General features: G+C 41.0%; 2 protein-coding genes across 3 annotated transcripts in view; both read left to right on the forward strand.

The window, feature by feature from the left end:
- Nucleotides 1-15,473, forward strand: part of LOC107594236 (transitional endoplasmic reticulum ATPase) — a 35,959-nt gene that overhangs the window by 12,214 nt on the left and 8,272 nt on the right. The window contains exons 1-4 of one of the 2 annotated variants that reach the window (XM_016284198.1): nucleotides 11,181-11,191; nucleotides 12,561-12,645; nucleotides 13,878-13,989; nucleotides 14,852-15,024. In XM_016284198.1, coding sequence (XP_016139684.1) covers nucleotides 12,623-12,645; nucleotides 13,878-13,989; nucleotides 14,852-15,024 — 308 coding nt within the window. In that variant the 5' untranslated portion in view covers nucleotides 11,181-11,191; nucleotides 12,561-12,622. Of the gene's footprint in view, nucleotides 1-11,180; nucleotides 11,192-12,560; nucleotides 12,646-13,877; nucleotides 13,990-14,851; nucleotides 15,025-15,473 lie in introns of those variants that run through there. The other variant, XM_016284197.1, reaches the window with a different exon arrangement.
- samd1b (sterile alpha motif domain containing 1b) lies at nucleotides 1,554-11,173 on the forward strand. Its single transcript, XM_016284199.1, has 7 exons — nucleotides 1,554-2,727; nucleotides 3,856-4,123; nucleotides 6,899-6,981; nucleotides 7,210-7,264; nucleotides 8,127-8,223; nucleotides 8,510-8,630; nucleotides 9,421-11,173. The coding sequence occupies exons 1-7, from the start codon at nucleotides 1,618-1,620 to the stop codon at nucleotides 9,568-9,570; spliced, it is 1,884 nt and encodes a 627-aa protein (XP_016139685.1). The 5' UTR covers nucleotides 1,554-1,617; the 3' UTR covers nucleotides 9,571-11,173.

Here is a 15,473-nt window from a genome sequence, read left to right on the forward strand (position 1 = left end):
GTTTCTTTATTCTTAAAAAGGGATGACAAAGTGACAAAGGCATAGAAACGAAGCCATGATTTCATCAAATGAGCACCTTTTTTTTCTTCCTCTTTCAGCTGTAGGTCCACTGCGCTCTGTAAAATATTCACTGATGAACTTTGAACTTTCACCTATGAGATGTGCCATGAAATCCTACAGGTGTCAATATTTTGACTCGTCAGTTGTGTCATTGATTATAGCTGACAGATAGTAAGGGCCCCAAAGGCTGCGATGACGGGGCCGACAGCCTTCGTGCAGAGGAGGGGATGAATGTTTTTGTTTCGTATTGTTAATACTATAATTGTTACAGTTCTCATTGGGTTATACATTTATAAAAACCTGACGAAATCGCACACGTTCTGTGCGTGATTCACGCGGCGAAGCCTTGCGGTCGACGCTCTCTTCACCATTTCTTCCCCCTTTATTCTTCCATTTCTGCGTTTTTAAATAGGCAAAGTCTTCTCTCTGAATGGGTGCAGTGCATCTGGCTCCTTTTTGGGTGAGAATTTCTTACACGCAACTCTCTAGGCTACAGATATCTCCTAAGCTGGAGGTGAACTCAGTGGATACCAGTGCTTACTCCTGAGGACATGGTTCAAGTTAATTGTGATATTTTGCACCACAAGAATCATTCCAATAAAGTATTACTATAAATACCAAACAGGTTTTACGTCCCTTTATGTGTGATAGTGGAAACTCCTAACATTGTGCTGAGGTCTTATTTGGCACGGTATCGTACCGTACGAGTCCTGAACTGTGCATTGTAGGATCGGGCACCATTAATGAAGACAGAGGGGAGGACTATTTCACACCTGGAACCTCCAAAACAAGTTAAGTGTGCCATGAGAGTGTTTGCATTGTGGTGGTGTAAGATAGCTTTGTATTTCTTAACCGTTACACGACAGTGCAGAGTTATTTATCATTAAATAACTCCTGTTTGATGCCTGGTAGCTGATGATGTTGGTGGAAGTTAATAGGCTTTCTCCAACTGTATACCTGTATGAATTTTGGAAATACAATGGAAAATAATTCTTCGAATCATGTCACTTTGTTCCTATATATGCCATGGCTTCCATTTTTTGTGCTTGTAATTAATGCACTGCAAATTTTAGGCCAGTTTTATAGCTGACACATTTAGGCACTTTGATTAAACCTTTTTGATCTTTACTATTCTTGCCAATGTAACTAGTATTATTTTTTTCTTTTTGTTTCAATTTATTTGTGAGGACTTATTAAATAAGACTAGACTCATCGACCATTCTGTCACCTAACCATTAAACACAGATGCGTTTCGAAATGTTATTTAGATTAATATGGAGAACGCCTATGGAAAATCTGCTGCATTAGATGTGATGGACTGCGGCGCGAGCGTGAACAAAAGCGCAAAACGTGGAACTCCGCAATACCACCTTAATAAATAAGCGCAGAGCGCAGCGGATGGTTCTCTTCGGAAAGTAGTCCACCTTAAGCGCACATAGTGGGTGAACGCAGGCGTAGAGCGAGGCTTCCGCTTCATTCCCAGCCGGGCTCGGAGCGGATCACTTCGGAGACGAGAGAGAGGCGCTCGGCCGAAGCCAACGGAACCAGTGCTGAAACATGTCGGAGCCGAAATACCGAGAATGGATCCTGGAAACCATCGACTCCCTGCGCTCGAGAAAAGCCCGACCGGACCTGGAAAGAATCTGCCGAATGGTCCGAAGAAGACACGGGTCAGACCCGGACAAAACCAGGGCTGAACTAGAAAAACTGATCCAAGAGCAAACTGTGCTGAAAGTTAGCTACAAAGGGTCCATTTCGTACAGGAACGCTGCTAAAGTGCAAAGGAAATGCAGAAAGAAAACGGAGCAAACCACCGGCAGCGGCGAGTCGCTCGGTGAACACGACAAACACAGTTTCAGTAACAACGGCGACAGCGCGCTCAGCCTCACGGACCAAGAAGAGTGCGAGGATAAGGAGCCCGAGGACCCCGGGGTGAGTCCGTGTCCTGGCCCCCTGCCTCAAACCTCGCCCTCCACTCTCGAAAAGGAAGACAAGATGCTACCCCTGCCTAGCGGAAACAGTTTTATTAGTTGTGGCGCAACGGGCCACTCCGCCGGGAGCGTGAAAGCAAGTGCATCGAGAGACAAGAGATCAGTCGCCGAGGCGGGGGCAAGCGGGTCCTCTGCCCACCGCGATGCTTCAAGCGCGAGCGGACCCGAAGGAGACAAGCCGCTCGCCGCTGGCCACGAGGGCAGAGATGAGGATGAGGATGATGAGAAAGAAGAGAAAACTTGCTCGAGCGTCAGCAGTCCGCCTCCGAGAAACAAGCTCCCCGCGTCGCCCAAACCCAAACTCAAGGTGGGGGCAAAGGGCGCCGGGGCGCGCTGCTCGGAGTCTCCGGACGAGAACTGCGCTGATCTGGGCGATAGACTGGTTGCCGCGGTCCGAAGTCTGTCCGAGAGACACCGGGGCTCCGCCGCAACACGGAGCCACGCGCCGCCGGGACCGAAAGAGATCCTCGGCTTCCTCAGCACGCAGCGAGGGATGCCCGGGGAGAAGCTGACCCGCAACCGCGTTAAAGTGGTGCTGGAGCGCGAGATCGAGAGGGGTCGTCTCCGCAGGACCCGCCTGGGCCACATCACCCTTCCCGCGAGGGGGATGGGGGCGGCCAAGCCGTCCGCGCGGCTCCTGAAGAGCGCACTGCAGGACAGACATCTCGCGAAAAAGGTAACTTAATATTTCCAACACGTCCTGCGCAGCGCGCAGCATTGCACGCCGTCTTCGTATAAATAAATGATCGTGCTTTGAGAAAAGCGAAAGAAAGGAAAGCGCATCCGCGCACCGTCTGATTTCCGCTCTTTTCTCATGCGCAAGTGTGCGCCAGAACAACCAAACTGAGTGCGTGTCTGAGGCAAACGCGGGTTTTGTGCTTGTTGAGGTCGTGTTGTGTGCAAACGGTGAGGGAACCGACACCTCAGTTGTGTTTTCCGCTCGACACGCAACTGTCTGCGTGCCCTGTTTCACTTCAGCGTCTCAGCACAAAAGGTGCGCACTCGCGCTCGGCAGCGCCCGCCTGCCTGCTTCATGCGTGCGTGCGAGCGAGCGAGCGAGACACCGTCGCTTCTCTTGTTCCGTCGCTCTAATAGACACTCATCACACAAAAGCGCGCTGGTCGAGAATCAGACTGCTGCTGAAACACTGATGTCTGCGTGAGCTGCGCGACATCGTTATTAGGATGCGTTATAAGTTGTGCTGGATATTTTTCACTAGGCGGTGTCTGTTAAGTTAGACGCGCACGGAAAATGTAAAAGGAAGGGAGGGGGGGACCCGAGGCTCGCGTCTGTTTTCTCGGGCGAGCCGTCGCTCTGCAATACTTCAGTCATACGAGGTACAAGCAGTCGCGATGGCGGAAATTCGCTGCATGGCGAGCCATTAAAGTGCGGCTCATCCGTCGTCGTGTTTCGTTCCCTCTTTTCATATCAGATTTCTCAAGCACTGTCCCGCTCACTTACAGACCAAATTGATTATGAGCCCCACTGAGTTAGTGCATGGTCAAGTCGTTGTTATCTAATCAAAACCACTAGCATGAGAATCTGTAGCGGATGTTTGGGGGGTTTCTGATGTGGTTGTTCAAAGGAAAAACTGCTAATTCGTTTAGTCGCAGTCCTGCAGACGATGGAGGTCGCGCACAAAAAAACCCCGCTATTTGGCCTTTTCCCGTCGAGGGGGCGTCGAGTCAGTCGTTTCTCTCTCTCTATTTCTTTCCTGTACATTTGCAGCTAATGTGATGTAAGGTACAGTCACCGTCAGAGTCAGAGATCTCTCAAATAAAGTGTCTCTATTCCTGCTTGTCAGGAGGAGGTGAAGGAGGAGGAAAGGATGGAGGTGGAGAGTGAGGAGTGTGGCCCGGAGGAAAACATAGCGGGCCCAGCGGAGGATTCTCCCCAGACCGTCACTGATGGAGGTCCCGCAGGTGTCAAAGCTTGCACTGACCCGGCCTCACCTGCCACGGAGGTGGAGACCGACTCCCTGAGGTCTGAGGGGAAGTCCCAGTCATCTTCAGCGCTGGAGACCTCAAACCAGAGCTCCTTACAGCAGGAAGTAGATGTGGGAGGAAGTGAAGGTACTTGCCCTGTCTCTGTTTCATGATAGAAACATTTCCTTCAGTATTTGTATCTGTTTTTTTAAACATCTAAGCATGCTTAACTTAAGATAAACTGCTTAGAATAAGATGGAGAATAGATATTAAATTACATTTTTAGTCACATGGACAATTAGTCGGTTTCTTGTTTTAAGCATTAAAATTGCAAAGTATAAATAAACTTGTGTAAAATATTCTCTGAAAACAAATATCTTAATATACATTACTGTTTTGAGGATTGTTTTATGTTTAGATTTTTGTTCTGGAAAACAAGACCAAAATACTTCTTAAAATTATATATATACAGTATATATATATACAGTGAGTTCAGTACATCAGGAGATTCTTTTCATGGAGCAAATTAAATTTATTAGTTACTAAAAACGTTCCAGAACAGTTTGGATGGTTTTTCAGAAACACTAGTTAGTTTTAAGCAATGCAAGAATAGAATGAAATAAAATTCTGAAATATCGCCATCATCTCAATTAAAAACGATCATCATTTAATGAAACTTGAAGAACAGTACAAGAATTCATGACCGCGATGATTTTTAATGTTACACACAAATCTATGCTTTCATACGCTCTCTACACTACGGCTAATAATCACTCATTCAGTGTTTAAGGATTGGCTCCCTTTCAATTCTTGAGTTCGAATTTGAATCAAATTGGCCACACCTCACAGGAAGTTAAATCTGAGGGACAGGAAGTGGAATTTATTGACTCGCAGCCCTGCTCAGAATAAAGTGTTGACCTAATACAGCCCTTATTAAAGATAATATTTTTATCAATTCTAAAATGGACCGGCTTTTAGTAAATTCAGGCAATGCTTTATCCAGAGGAGGACGTCCTTCTGGATTATGGAGTAGAACTCTAAAATTGGCAGCCGTACCTGTGAGCAAGTCAAAGCTATGGAGGATGAAAGAATCATTATGAAGACTTTGTCCAGAAGGTGCACGGATCTAAGGGTTTGCTCACATTGCACATAAAGCAGATTAGTTTTTCATGTTTGTCTGTCATTTTGCACGTGATGATAACAGATCCGTTTGTTTGGACAGTCAATATCTGCTGGGTCTACATCTGTAATCACTTGAAAGTCAACATGATGCCAAGAGTTTCAGTCTGAATTCCAAACAGTTAGTAAAAATCAGATTTTCTGAACAAAGCCAAGGTGTTTAGAATATGACTTTACCCAGATGGCATTACAGCTGAAGAATCTGAATTGTTTCTAGCTGAAGCAAAGGTGTTCGCCATCATCTCAATTAAAAACGATCATCATTTAATGAAACTTGAAGAACAGTACAAGAATTCATGACCGCGATGATTTTTAATGTTACACACAAATCTATGCTTTCATACGCTCTCTACACTACGGCTAATAATCACTCATTCAGTGTTTAAGGATTGGCTCCCTTTCAATTCTTGAGTTCGAATTTGAATCAAATTGGCCACACCTCACAGGAAGTTAAATCTGAGGGACAGGAAGTGGAATTTATTGACTCGCAGCCCTGCTCAGAATAAAGTGTTGACCTAATACAGCCCTTATTAAAGATAATATTTTTATCAATTCTAAAATGGACCGGCTTTTAGTAAATTCAGGCAATGCTTTATCCAGAGGAGGATGTCCTTCTGGATTATGGAGTAGAACTCTAAAATTGGCAGCCGTACCTGTGAGCAAGTCAAAGCTATGGAGGATGAAAGAATCATTATGAAGACTTTGTCCAGAAGGTGCACGGATCTAAGGGTTTGCTCACATTGCACATAAAGCAGATTTGTTTTTCATGTTTGTCTGTCATTTTGCACGTGATGATAACAGATCCGTTTGTTTGGACAGTCAATATCTGCTGGGTCTACATCTGTAATCACTTGAAAGTCAACATGATGCCAAGAGTTTCAGTCTGAATTCCAAACAGTTAGTAAAAATCTGATTTTCTGAACAAAGCCAAGGTGTTTAGAATATGACTTTACCCAGATGGCATTACAGCTGAAGAATCTGAATTGTTTCTAGCTGAAGCAAAGGTGCTCATGTGGAAGGTATCTGAAGGGAGTAGGTGGATGCGAGCGCAGGGTATCCACAGGTGCAGCATCAAGCGGGACTAGAGGTCTCAAGTTCTGTTTTTGCTTTTTTATGGAATATGTTTGTTTGCTTTATGAGGTAGCCAAGGGAAAAAAAATGTCCCACAGCTTATTGTGCCATGATTAAAATAGAGTTCTTAAATGTATTAGTAAAAATCAGATTTTCTGAACAAAGCCAAGGTGTTTAGAATATGACTTTACCCAGATGGCATTACAGCTGAAGAATCTGAATTGTTTCTAGCTGAAGCAAAGGTGTTCATGTGGAAGGTATCTGAAGGGAGTAGGTGGATGCGAGCGCAGGGTATCCACAGGTGCAGCATCAAGCGGGACTAGAGGTCTCAAGTTCTGTTTTTGCTTTTTTATGGAATATGTTTGTTTGCTTTATGAGGTAGCCAAGGGAAAAAAAAATGTCCCACAGCTTATTGTGCCATGATTAAAATAGAGTTCTTAAATGTATGTAACAAAACTGCTATTCCAAGTGCTGGAATTGAGTGCTCGAGTGTGTGATGCTGGATTTGTGCTGAAGGAATGTGTGTGAATACAGACATGGACTCCCTGCAGATGTGCCACAACTGTCTGTGCTTGAAATCTTAAGAAATTATAGTATTAATACCTCTTTCTCTCTCTCTCACACCCACACACACACACACACACACGCACACACACACACACACACTTTCAGAGCAGACAACGTCAGTCGAGCCTGAGGATGCTGGTGCTGAGAAAAATGCAGATGCGCCTGATCAGCTACATCCCAGCACTGAGGTAATGACAGGCAGTGCAAAGTTTACTTAAAACCTTAAGGTGTTAATATCTGAGGTCTTTCTCCTATCCCAGTTGAATGTGCATTTTATAAATCTATATTTGCTGCCATTGGTATCAGAGATTATATGCTTCCCATTTGAAATCTTTCATTCTGCTGTCTGTCATTTCCCCGCATCCTAGTCTTACCGAGAGCATCTCTTTTTATATTTCTCGCTCTTTCTCCTTTAGGATCAGGTGACTGTGATGTCAGAGACTGTAAAGGCTTCAGTACCTATAAGAAACTGTAAGTTCTTAGAACAAATGTTGGTTACTTTCTGAATAAGTGTGTTCATATCTGTCTCTTGTGTATGTGTTAATGTACAGTATGTATCTATGTGCCAGTTAATGTTTTAACTCTGTGTCTGTTGCTCTGCATGTTTGTGTGTTCATTTATATTGCTGTGTGTTACTATTCTGTTGTTATTCTGTCTTTCATGTAGTTATTTTGTATGTATTTGTTTTATATATACATATTTATGTTTTATTTGATGTACATTTGCTTTTTATGCTCTACCGTTCAGTAAGATTTGTTTGAAAGAAATCAATATTTTATTCAGCATAAATAAATGCTGTTCTTTTGAACTTTCTGTTCATCAAAGAATTCTGAAAAAAAGTATCACTTTTTCACAAAAAATATTGGGCAGCACAACTGTTTTCAGCATTGATAATAATCAGAAGTGTTTCTTGAGCAGCAAATCAGCATATTATACTGATTTCTGAAGATCATGTGACACTGAAGACTGGAGGAATGATGCTGAAAATACAGCTGCGCATCACAGAAATAAATTACATTTTAAAGAATTTTAGTTTTTTTATTAAGAGACTTTAAAAAAGTCCCAACCGACCCAAAAATGTTGAAAGGTAGTGCTGTGTTATCATTCTGTGTTATATATATATATATATACACACATATACAGTATATAGTTGTTAGTGTTGAGTTGTTGTTGTACTGTTCTATTTTAATACAATTGTGATTCAGATTCATACATTTGTTTATATAGTACTTTATATAGTTGTGTCATTCTGTGTTATTGTATTGTAGTTGTGTTTTTTTATATGTGTGTGTGTGTGTATTTGTGTTTTATATAGCTGTGTGTTGTCTATCAGGTTCAGGCTGTAAGCTGGAAGTGGGAGTGTCGTCATGTCTGCTGACCCCCTCTGCCTCACCAGGAGCGGCTGAAGAGCGAGGGATGAATGAAGCAATGTGAGTAACACACAAACAACACAGCAGACTGAGATAGAGAGAGAGAGAGGGTAGAGCAGAGAGAAAAGGCTTTGGTTGGGGAAAAAAGAATTAAAGTCGGAGTAAAACACCTACTGACCTTCTAACAGGAATCACCAGAAGTGAGTCATAATGAAAGAAATGAAAACTGAAGATTGAGGGTTGTCATCAAGTCATGATATTATATTTTCTTAGTGTCTCCAGCATACCTTAGATTTTATATATATATATGAATAAATATTAATTGATGTTTTCTGTGTGGTCTCAGCGGTTGCTTTGTGAAGTTGGAGACGGATGGCATGAGCCCGGTGGACTGGACAGTAGCAGACGTGGCCAGCTACTTCACCGCGGCTGGATTTCCAGAGCAGGCGCTCGCTTTCAGGACACAGGTGCGCTGAACCGAACTGCATGATCCTTGAAGAGTTCATACGCTACTTCACTGGACTTAAAGGGTTAGTTCACCCAAAAATTTAAATTCTGTCATTAATTACTCACCCTCATGTCGTTCTAAACCCGTAAGACCTCCGTTCATCTTCAGAACACAAATTAAGATATTTTTGATGAATTCTGAGAGCTCTCTGACCCTCCCATCGACAGCAATGTAATTACCACGATCAAGGTCCAGAAACGTAGCAAGGAGATCGGTAAAATAATCCATGTGACATCAAGGGTTCAACCGTAATTTTACGAAGCTACGAAACTACTTTTTATATTCAAATAAAACCAAAATAACGACTTTATTCAACAATTCTTCTCCTCCACGTCACCCTGGTGCCATTTTGGAGAATATCCGCTGAACGTAAACAGCGTATGCTGTTCTGTATCAGCTGCGTCACACAGATACGTTTTCTACGTTTATTTGAATATAAAAAGTATTTTCGTAGCTTCGAAAAATTACGGTTGAACCCCTGATGTCACATGGATTATTTTACCGATCTCTTCGTTACGTTTCTGGACCTTGATCGTGGTAATTACATTGCTGTCTATGGGAGGGTCAGAGAGCTCTCAGAATGCATCAAAAATAATTTGTGTTCTGAAGATGAACGGAGGTCTTACGGGTTTGGAACGACATGAGGGTGAGGAATTAATGACAGAATTTTCATTTTTGGGTGAACTATCCCTTTAAGACAGAAGCTATGCTATAGAGAGACGGTATAACTGAATCTTTGTTCCTGACAGGAGATCGACGGGAAGTCCCTCCTTCTGATGCAAAGGAATGATGTGCTGACAGGCCTGTCAATCAGACTTGGTCCCGCCCTAAAGATCTATGAAAGACACGTGAAGGTTCTGCAGCAGACCCATTTCCAAGATGACGAAGCTTTCTGCTGATACACACACACACACACACACACTTATATATATTAGCTATTGTACATGACAATGTACACCTGTACATATACCTACAATATTTACTCGTCCCAGAAAGCGCATATTCCTGAAAACATTCAGTGTGACTGTTCAGGACTCCCTCAATCAGTATCACCCTTTCAATCAGTGATCTCACAGCTACTGGAAAGAAATGCGGCCTGAAAAAAAAAAAAAAGAGTAAAATGAACTGAACTAAGCAGAAGCATGGAGTGAGTTTAGAACAAAGAAGACTGAAGAGAGTTTCTTTTTTTGGAAAGACTGTGCAGTTAATGCTGATCTGATGGAGACCACTGTTTGGATTGTGACCTTTGACCCTGAATTCATTTCATCAAGTGGATTTTTCCTGCAGTACTTATTCAGTCCAGTAGAGGGAACAGAGAGAGAATGCCATTTTTTCTTTGTGACCTCACTGGTTTCAAGTTTGTGACTGAAACCAAACAAAGGCTGGATGGTTTCCACTGCACACGAAACGTTTTGTTAAAAAAAAAAACTGGTTGCAGTTTGAAAGAAGTAAATTCTGACTGGATATTTGCTCTTGACATGCTCTTTTGCAATGACACTGAAACCCTTGTCTTCCCTCAGTGATGGACGGAATGCTTTCTTCCTGACATTCTGAAATTAACTTCTAATGTTCCTTCCAGTGTTCTTGCATCTTGCAATGTTATGTCAGGAAAAAAAAACTGTACGTTTGTGCAGATCTCTTGGGCGCATCTCACAGAGGATCTCCCTTTAAAGAGACTTTGACTCCTTTAATCTCGGATTTGCCAGCCATGACATTGTGGCCCCACGTGTGGAATATCACCATTGATAACTGAGCATTTTTTTTGTAAATATCAATCAGTTTTTTAAGGTGAAGTCGAAGTTGCGAAGCAATGACGATATTCCTTCACCAGCAGTTGAAGAATGTGTCTGAATGTCCTCAAATGCACAGAAAACCCCAAAGCCATGCGGCTCTTGAACTTTACACTTTGTGAAATATATATGTATCAGCCCATCAGATGAATATTGTGGGAACTGAGAAAACGATTTGTGTAAAACAATCAAATAATAATGGAACAATTTACAAGAACTGACTTGTGAGAGGAGAGATGTGGAAATGGGACGCACTGAATTGCTAACCTGTCCTTTAGCTCCAGTGTATTTTGCGTCGTTGGACTGATCGCACAGACAGATGGATCCATCACACTTGTAAATAGGACTGTTACTGATTCGGCCACTAAAGGCAGGTTCATTTCCATCGTGAAGAAACCCTGAATGAGTTTAAATTGCTCAGTGCAATAGGTCAGCCTGATTTCAGATTAGGGTAACCTGTTTTGCCTGACAATTGTAGCACCTTGAATTCCTCAAACTCTCTCTATTTATTTATCCCTATGTATGTTTGTTTATAAAATTGTATCTTCATTTTTATAACGTTAACAACTGTCTAAAATACGCAGATGTTCTTTGGTTGATTTACAGTCTAAAGACCACTTGCAACAAAAAGCTGGAGCTCACTGCAATGTTGATAATGCCTGCAGTTTCTCTGTTCATGCCTTTCATGGTGAACCTCGATGAAGTAGAATGTCAACAAACTGTTTTCTGTGTTCTCGGCGAGTCTTTGGAATGAGTACATCATTAGATTGCAAGAAAACAAGTATCGCAAAGCAAAAGAAAGAACTCATGTAAGACAAAAAGCTACAAGTGTTGTTGGAGATTAAAATGTTCAAGGGTTTGCCAGCAGAGGGTGACATGTATGGAAGCATATGGGTAGCAAAATTCATTTTGAAATGTAATATGCAAAATGACAATGCAATGTGTAAAATGGCAATGCATTTCTTTATTTAAATTTACATTTTCCCATACATATGTGCAACGTTTAGCAAAAACTGCAGCAAAATTATCATTTAAATGACATTTTTACGGGTAGGACACTTTTTCATCGTGATACCGCGTGATAATTGTAGCAAAATGCATTTAGGAAAAATGTCATTTAAATTATAATGTTGCTACAGTTTTTCCTTGGACATGTTAAAGATATCTAATCAATTTGCGTAATACAACTTTACAAAATTTGAATTTTGCATCTAATAAAGTGTTAAAATATGTTTTTCATTTACATATTAAAACTAGTGTAGGAAATGGCAAATGTAAATTATGTAATAGACTTTTCATTTTGCACTAAACGTTGCACATATGTATGGGAAAATGTAAATTGAAAAAAAGAAATGCATTGCCATTTTACACATTGCATTGTCATTTTGCATATTACATTTCAAAATTAATTTTGCTACCAATATGCTTCCATAGACATGGATACTGAAACGTTTAGTCTGGGATACAACTGTAAATGCCATCAGGGTATATGTTTACATATACAGCCATAAGTTACGACTTTAGACCAGCATCCACCTTGATGAATGTAGATGCTGGGAGTGACTCGAAAAGAATAATGCATTGTCCAATCATTGTGTACGTTATTGAATGTCCAAGTGTTTTTTCATTTGTGCTCTTTCTAGTTCATTTTGAGGAACTTCAGTCTTACTCAGTTGTTTCTGTATGTCCTTTAACCATTTCTGTTGTTTTGTAATGAGAAAAACGGAAAGCTTTTTGATTACTTGCATTAAAAAGAACTTTCCAGATGACTGCATCGATGGACGTTTATGAGTCTTTACACTGTTTGTGAATGTATGTTGGAAGAAGACAGGAATGTCTGGAATGAGCTCAGTGGGAAAGAGGGCAAACGCTTTCAAAAACAAAGGAAAACTCTGAAAAAGATTCATAGTTACTCACTGTTTGTGTACATATGCATGCAACTTGGGTCATTGTGATGGAAACTTATTTCTATGTGAGGGGGTGGGTTTCAGACATCCAGTGTGTGTTGCAGGCTGCCACACAAACATTTTCTAGGCATGGAGCCTGTGCAGGAAGAGCGTCACACTTTGTACAGCACTGCAGTGAACTGAGGACTACAGACGTCTCCGTCCCAGAACAGGCTCTTTTCCTCAGATAAACACCTCTACCAGCCTGTCCTGCGATGCCCGCCGCTGGAGCCTCAGAGTGAGTATAACTGCTAAGCTTTGGGTTTGAGTGTGTGTGTGTGTGTTTGTTTGTTTAGATTGAATATGTAAGATTCTTCAAAAAACAACAACAACAACAAAAAAACAACTTTATTTAGTTGTCAAACACTGCATTTGTAGTTTATTGTAGAGTGTAACAATTACAGTGTTTGTCTCTTTTTCATAAGATTCATAATACTTTTAATAACTCACAAAGTAATGTGTTTGTGTTTGTCTGAGTAGTTTGATCTTAGCAGTAGACATAACTTTGCTCTAAAAACAGACCAGTGTCACATGAAGAAACAGGAGACCAGACAGCAGAGTATGTGTGTGGGTTTGTATTCACATTAGTGCGACCAAGAACTGCTTTCTTGTTTCATTCTCCTCATTAAAACTCACAGTTACGACTATAAAATGGGGTTTTAAACCTTGATATGACCCAATGTGCTATCATTTTCTCAATTGCTTTATATTTTCATATTTGAATGTACATGAACTATTGATCTGTTAGTCCTTATGGAATGTATGTTTCCTTAAATTCACTTTTTAATAAAAAAAATATTGTGTTATTCTATTTTTATTTCTGTCCATTTCTTGAACAGTTCAAGAGAAGGTAATTGTCAGCTAAAAAGAAATATTATTTCGATAAATTAGATTTTTTTTTGTTGCATTCTATTGTTATTATTCTGTGCTGTTTAGTGTAATATTCCTATACAGTCTATTATAATATTTATATGCAGTGATTTTCAATATCTGTGGTGTGTACATAAATATATTCTGAAAACGGAGGCAGCAAAACAACAGCGGTAAGCTTTTACACATGTGCTGACTTGGCATTTATAAAAAGCAATGCATGTACTTCACTGTATATTATCAATGTTGTGGAAAATTGGATTGTGCATTAATATAATGTGTGTGTGTGTGTGTGTGTGTGTGTGTGTGTGTGTGTGTGTGTGTGTAGCTAAAAATAAACATTATTTCTATTAGTTACGTTTTATGCAGTCTTGATGCTGTTTTAGTGTACAATTTCTATCCAGGCTATTATAAAATTTATATGCAGTGATTTTCAATATCTCTGGAGCGTATATAAATATATTCTGAAGAAAGATGCCGGAAAACAAAAGCTGCCTTGGCTTTTATGAAGAACCGTGCACTTCACTGTTTATTATTAATGTTGTGGAAAATTGGATTGTGCATTGATATAATGTGTGTGTGGGTGTGTGTGTTGAACAGTCCAAAGTCGGAGGATTTCTCCACTGCTATTCTGAAGCAGAAGATTCGGCCGAATCGACTCATCGTGGATGAAGCCAACAATGAGGACAACAGTATTGTGTGCTTGTCACAGGTAACCTGTCTATTTGTGTGTGTGTATATGTGTGTGTGTGTGTGTGTGTGTGTGTGTGTGTGTGTGTGTGTGTGTGTGTGTGTGTACCTACTTAACCATATTTTGGGGACAAATTTGTACCCAAAAGTGAGCAAAACCTGACAAAATCGCCAAAAATCTCCATTTGGGGACATCCTCATTTGTAAAACTTGTATAAAATTAAAGTAAACAAAGTTTTTTTGAAATGCAGAAAGTTTTCTGTGAGGGGTAGGGTTTGGGGTAGGGGTGGGTTTAAGTTAAAAGGTGTATAACTATCTGTATAAAAACAATAGAAGTCTACAAAATGCCCCCATTTAGATAGCTAAGTAAACGTGTGTGTGTGTGTGTGTGTGTATGTGTCTGGCTGTGTGAGTGTGTGCATTTTTGTGACAAATGAGGACATAAATTTGTATAATGACAAAGGTATGACAGGTATTACAAGGAGAAGGTGACTTTTCAGGACATTACCCCATGTCCCCACTTTTCAAAACGCTTATAAATCACACAGAATGGAGTGTATTGAAAATCTGAAATAGCACAAAGTTTCCTGTGAGGGGTAGGTTTAGGGGTAGGGTTGGTTTAGGGCAATAGAATATATGGTCTGTACAGTAGAAAAACCATTACGCCTATGTGATGTCCCCACTTTTCACAAAAACAAACCTGTGTGCGTGTGTGTGTGTGTGTGTGTGTGTGTGTGTGTGTGTGTGCAAATAGTTGAGTGTTGACTGATAAAACTGCAGTCTGTAATTTATATCACTAGCTGCACCAAATTAAATTTAAAAAATAATTGTTTCAAACATGTTTCCCAAACATGTGCATATAAATCCCTTCATGAGTGTTACAGGTTAAAATGGAGGAATTGCAGCTGTTTCGTGGAGACACTGTGGTGTTACGCGGTCGGAAGCGGAGACAGACGGTCTGCATCATTCTCACAGACGACACGTGTGGCAATGAGCGTGTGCGCATGAACAGGGTGACGCGCAACAACCTGCGTGTGCGCCTCGGTGACGTCATCAGGTGTGCGATGATGACATCTGGTTTCACTGCTCTCTTATTTCCCAGCAAGATCATTAAATACATTTATTTAAAGGGGTCATATGGTGCGATTTCAACTTTTCCTTTCTCTTTGGAGTGTTACAAGCTCTTGGTGCATAAAGAAGATCTGTAAAGTTGCAAAGACTAAAGTCTCAAATCCAAAGAGATATTCTTTATAAAAGTTAAGAGTCAGCCACACCTACCTAAAACGGCTCGTTCTAGCATGCCCCCACATGTCTACATCACTGTGTGGGTAGATTTGCATAACGCCGCCCAAATGTTCACGCAAAGAAAGAAGGCGTAACTTTTATTCTCGCTGTAGTTTTGTTGTTGTCGCTGCCATGTCGTGAATGTGCAGTGCGTTTCTTTGTGAAAGCGAAACTACTTTGTTTGGTCTTCCAAAAGAGGATGATATCCGCTTCGTCATGCCT

Source organism: Sinocyclocheilus grahami, unplaced genomic scaffold (genome assembly GCF_001515645.1).
Source record: "Sinocyclocheilus grahami isolate Dianchi unplaced genomic scaffold, SAMN03320097.WGS_v1.1 scaffold181.1, whole genome shotgun sequence".
Taxonomy (NCBI): domain Eukaryota; kingdom Metazoa; phylum Chordata; class Actinopteri; order Cypriniformes; family Cyprinidae; genus Sinocyclocheilus; species Sinocyclocheilus grahami.